The 5,650-nt window shown below is 59.9% G+C and overlaps 1 protein-coding gene across 1 annotated transcript; it reads right to left on the bottom strand.

Annotated features, from left to right (window-relative positions):
• Window positions 1-317: 317 nt before the first annotated feature.
• On the bottom strand, window positions 318-3,428 carry LOC131503467 (testis-specific Y-encoded protein 3-like). The gene is given in 7 exon segments (XM_058714936.1): window positions 318-346; window positions 883-969; window positions 1,063-1,206; window positions 1,299-1,410; window positions 1,555-1,632; window positions 2,325-2,950; window positions 3,113-3,428. Coding segments are annotated over 7 exon segments (1,392 nt in total).
• Window positions 3,429-5,650: the final 2,222 nt, after the last annotated feature.

Below are 5,650 nucleotides of genomic sequence, written 5' to 3'. Positions count from 1 at the left end.
TGTGTGACCCATCCCTACGGACAATGTCCTACGTCCCGCCCTTCCTTGGAACTCCAATGTGCAGGCACAGAACACTTACACCCCTGGACAGCCGCATGTATACATGGACACGCCCCAGAGCGTACCTGAGAGGAAGACACACAAATCGCTTCATGATATTTATCTCCCATTCTATATTTCTTCAAATGTATTGGACCCCCGCCCTGCGCCACGTGTCACCACCACCCTTGTCCTCATTTCGTGGGCAGGAGAATCTTGTGGACCATCGGTGAGCATCGGAAGGGTTTCCACTGGGGTCGATGAAGTGCGATGCTCCTTCATACTCTTCTCTAGATCGTGCATATCCCTGGGATATATGGGTACACACAGACACACACACACACACACACACAGACACACACACACACACACACACACACACACACACACACACACACAGGACAGGTGAGAGTCTGATCTTGGCCCTGATTAAGGTTGCTTGAATGTTTCCAAACGGAAAGTAGAATGGGAGGGTGTGATAAGCTGTGCCAAAGCTGACAAGGGGCTCCCGAAGCCAGACAACATGTGGGATGGTGGTAGGAGGCCTGACGGTGGGGTTCATGGTCCGGGAATGACAGTTGTCACCGTGCTATCTGATGAGCCAGCTTTGGTTGTCCCGCTTTGCTCATTCTTTTTGTCTAGCCCCCTTCCCACCTTCAGGCTCCCCAAAGGGAAAAGGCTCTTTGACACGTTACTTCTTAAGACTCCCCGTCTCAGGCCGATGCCCTTTTGACCTGGTGTCACCTCCTGTGCCACTGTGAGTCTCGGTGCCTCCATGCAGAAGAGAATTGTGCCACGGACCCCACGGCACACATTTCAGTGCCCACACCCTTGGCTGCTCACCTCTTTCCCTCTCAGTTCTCTCTCCTGGGGCCTCCTTCATCTTGAAATACGGCAGGGGATTGGGCCAAAGATCCTCTATGATTATCTGGTAGGGGAGACAGGCCAGGCCTCAGGTAGCTATCCCACGCAGTGGGGGAACCCATGAAAATCACCTCCCTTCCTTGTTACAGGGCCCCCCCTCAGCAATCCTGCTAGAGCCGGCAAAGCTGTGGTCAGAGAACCAGTTGAAGAAGTTGAGGCTGCTGTTGTCATGCCTGCGTCTGTAGGCCTCCTGTCTGTACCTTGGGTGCCACTGGATGGGACTGGAATGAGACGCCCTATACCCTGCAGGAAGACGAGTATGTGAGACGGCGCCAGAGAACCAGTCACATTCAACCCTCCACCCACTGCCGCCCATGCAGTCAGGGGACACTTACCAGCAAGGCCTAGGACATACTCCTTCGTAACGACTTCATTCTGGAAGTAGGAGTTCTTGACAAAAAACAGCAGGATCTTCCGGCATTCCCTGGGAAATTTGTGTTCCTCCACCTGCCGTGGTACAGTGGGGCAGAAATGTGAAATCTTCTTCCAGGACACCCTCCCTCCCCTGAGGAAGGAACACGTCACTTCTCCCCACCACCTCCCCTCCCCACACGGCCAGCCCCCCACACCACCTCCCACTCCCAGGCCGACCTTCAAATTGGTCATGTGGCGAAGCATGCTTTCATCGGGCTTACTAATCAGGGCTGACATCTGAGGGTGGTTCACAAACTGCTGCAGGTCAAAGAGCCTTCAGGTGCTGGGCATGAGAGAGCTCGAAGCAGAGAACACGTGTGGACAGCATCCAGGCGTCCTCCCCCCAGGACTGACGTCCTCCCCCAGGGTCTCAAGCCCTCCCCACAGGCTGCGTCCAGGCCCACGGGGTGTCAGGATCGCGCAGGGCTCTGCTAGACACGCACAGGAGGCTGTGCATGCCCAGACGCCCGCAACCACGCCTAGCCTTGTGTGCTCATGAGGACACTGAGGACGCTTACTTCCACACAGCCAGACAGCACACATCCGGTCTCGCGCCGACCAGTGGGCATTCACATCGCCTTCCCCGCAGCAAGATGCTTAGCGGGACCCAGAAACGTGCCCCCACGCGCCTTTGTGTGGGAAGAAGCCCTCGGTCATTTCCCCGTCCTGGCCTGGACCTCCACCGCCACTCCCCACTCTCCCAGCGCTGTTTCCGTGCCAGGTGCGACGTAAAGCACACATGCCTCCCCCACCCCGGCACTGCCCTCCTCCCACACTCATTGCAGAGCCAGGACCGCCGGATGGGATCACGTTTGCACGTTCCCGGCCACTGGAGCGCGGCTTAGCTCCAGTCCCTGTCCTGGGTTCCTCTAAATGTCACCTCCCTTTCCTTCCTCTTGCGCAAGCCCAGCCCCCTCTGGACCCTCCACCAGCAGCAGGAAGGATACAGCCTTGGCCCAGAAACCACGGATGCCCTGGATAAGGGCACTTCTCTGTTCCAGATGACGCTGCCGCCTCTGCCACATCCTGAGTTGGAGTGGAGCGTGCTCCCGGCTGGCTTGTTTATTCACCGGCTGTAGCTCTATCTGAAGGGCCTCCAGAGCCTCCAGTGGGGAAGGGCAAGGACGGAGGCCTGACTCTACCCGCTCCTTCTTCTGCTGCTTCACCTGCAGCTCCTGGGCTTCTTCCACCCATCGGCCTTCCTGCTCACTCGGCTTCTGTTCCTCCTCCTCCTCCCGCTCCTCCTTGTCCTCCTTTCCCTCCACCTCCTCCTCGCCCTGCTGCTGCTCCTCCAGCGCTCCCTTCTCCTGCTCCTCTTCCTCCTCCGTTTGCAATTCTGCTCTCCCTTGGATGGCTCCCACGCCTTCCCTTCCTCCTCCTGCTCCTCCTCCTGGTCCCCTTCCCCTGCCACTGCCGCCGCCGATGCCTCCACCGCCACGGCCGCGCCCGCTTGTACACCCTGGTGCTCCTGCTCCTCCCCTTTCATTTCCGCCAACTCCTCCTCCTTCCGCTCTTCCTCCTTCTGCTTGGGCTTCTGCTGCTCGTCCTCCTTCTAATCTTTGACTCCTGCTGCCTCTCCCCCTCTTCCTCCTCCTCCTCCTTCTGCTCTTCTGTTCCTGCTGCTCCCCCTCGTCCTTCAGGTCCTTCTCCTCGTGAACTTGGACCTTGTCCTTCCCCTGCTCCTGCTCCTCGTCCTCCTCCCCCTTCTTCCTCTGGTCATGCCCCTCTTCCCCACGCGTGTCCTCTTCCGCGGCCGGCACCTCAACCTCCTCCTCCACCAGGCCCCACAGCGCCTCCACCGCCATTATGTCATGCACCAGCGGCACCGATATCTCGCTGGGGCCGCCCACCTGCCTCTCGGGTCGGGCCTGGCCTTCCTGCACAGGCTGTTCGCTTGTGGCCTGCAAGCCTTCGGCCTGCGGCACCTCCGGCGCTGCCGGAGGCCCAGTGTCCCCACGGGCCCTCGTCTCTCGACCGCCCCCTTCCCGGTCGAAGGCGGCATGGGGCCTCCGGGCGTCCCCAGTGTTTCGGAAACACGAGTCGCGCAACATGCGGCCCCGGCCCGAGACACCAACTGTGGCTCCTACCGGCGACGAAGCGGGACGTGAAAGCACGGCCCCCCTCCCCAGACCCAGTCAGTGGAGCCCTGAGGGCAATGGCTGGCAACTCGCTCCCCCTTCCTCCCAGAGCCCAAACGTCGAGGGGGCGCATGCGCATGGTGCTGTACCCAGGATGCCTCGGCGGTGGCTATCGCCATGCCGATGCTGCCTCGGAGGCCTTTGTGGTGAGAGGTGTGCGCCTGCGGCTTTGAGGCTGAGGGAGCTCCAAGCCACGCCCAGGCTGCTTCACTGCCTTCGGGACCAATCATAGGGACGGTGGCGTGCGTGGCTTCGGCGGTCCCGCCCCTAGGTCACCAGGAAACTGGGGCGCGTCTGTTGCATAGGCAGGAAGGCTGTGGGCCCCGTGCGGGGCAACTCCTCCGGGGGGCTTGCAGCCGGCCCTCTGTGCGCTCTGGGTGCCCTGTTTGGCTTCTGGCCATGCGAAAGCGACCTTTGCATTCCACGCTGCGCTGGGCACGCGGCTGTCTATACACACGGGTAAAGGGGGACCTCCACGCTTTTCCCATGTACACCGCCACCGTTGTTCATTGTGCCCCTAGTCTGACAAATCCACTCAGCGGTCACCTTGGCTGTCCGGGAGACGCATTTCAGCTGTGCGCCTGCTGTCTGTGCACCCTGGTTTTCCATCTGCTCAGCCTCCTTTGCATATTCTCTACGTCCATCTTTGCTCCCAGAAGACATGTATGTCATGACAGCAGTCTAGCAGTGCACCGGCTAGGGAAGGTCGGTGACCAGAGGTGTGTGACGTGGAGAGGACGCCACACTAGGGGAGGCTGCGTATCACGCGCGCCGCTCTTGCCGTTTGTCCCCGTTGCCTGGAACGTGACACGCTGGCAAGCACACACCCCCCTCTCACGATCGGCTGCCCATTCCTCCCGTGTGTGGCAGTGCACAGGAAAGACCCGTGCCCGTGAGCCCTGGGATTCCTGGAGCTTGCGTCTGCCGCACAGACAGCGGTCCCCTTCCTCCCACAATGGTCGGCCATCTTCTCACAGGGACCCTCCCCAGGCCTTCGTTGGCCATATGTCTGTTCATCCTGCTCCCATTTCCTTTACCACTCACTTAGGCGGCAGGCTGCCATGAGCGTGGGCGCTGACTCAAAACACTGTCCCCCTGTGCCACAGACAGCATGATTTCAAGGGTCTCCGAGAGGTTTCAGGGGGTTGGGGGATGTAGTGTTGGGACCCAAGTGAGGGACACGCCCCACGGTCTACACGAAGCCACATGACCACTTTGGGGAAGCAATAAGCTGCAGACGGTGTGCAGTGAGGGCAATGATGTGGTCTCCCTCCCTGTCAGGGCAGTGGTGATGTGGACTCCCTGCCGGTCTATGTCAGACAGCACCAGCTACACATACACACACACACACACACACACACACACACACACACACACACACACACACACCACACAGAGCCACTGCAGGATTGGAGGCTCGAGATGCATTGCCTGGCCAGGCACCACACTCATGCATTGCTTTTCCCTTTGGTGGAGTGCAGTGTTCCCCTACCTCTTTATGGGACCAGGAGGCTGCCCCGCAGGCGGGGGATTTTAGGATTTCCAAATTCGTGTGCCGGGCCCTCTGGCCAACATGTTGCTTCCGTGACACAGAAGAGGTTCCTCCAGACTCGTTGGGCTATGTCACGATACGTACGGGGTACAGAAATGCTCCAGGGTGGCTGTGATATATGAGGCAGCACACCACCGCTTCAGGTGACAGCAATGCATAGACACGCAGGTGGATGGGGGGAGGCTGACCAGGTGGTAGGGGGCTGAGAGGGGGTGGCCAGTGTGACCGACAGAGAGGCAAACGCTTACCCAGAAAGGGAGAGGAACAGGTCCAGTGGTGAGCCCTCAAGCTGCCCTCAGCAGAGGACGTAGGGGGTGGGCAAGACAGGAAAGCAGGCCCAGACCCTGGTGCACCTGACCTATGCAACTCACTCCCTCCAGAGAAATGGGGCCTGTCAAACTCCCACGCATCGCTGGGAGACCCCGTGGCAGCAACGTGGGAGCAAATCTGGGTCCCAGGTGCAGGGACTGTCTGGGACAAGCAGGCAATGCCTTTCAGTTTGACCAACACCTACCACAATATTGGGGCCCAGGGGCCGGGCCCCAACTTCGCAAGGGACTCTAGACCAGCCAGGCCCGTCTCT

This window comes from Neofelis nebulosa, chromosome Y (genome assembly GCF_028018385.1).
Source record: "Neofelis nebulosa isolate mNeoNeb1 chromosome Y, mNeoNeb1.pri, whole genome shotgun sequence".
Lineage (NCBI taxonomy): Eukaryota > Metazoa > Chordata > Mammalia > Carnivora > Felidae > Neofelis > Neofelis nebulosa.
This window is presented reverse-complemented; position numbering and strand designations above follow the sequence as displayed.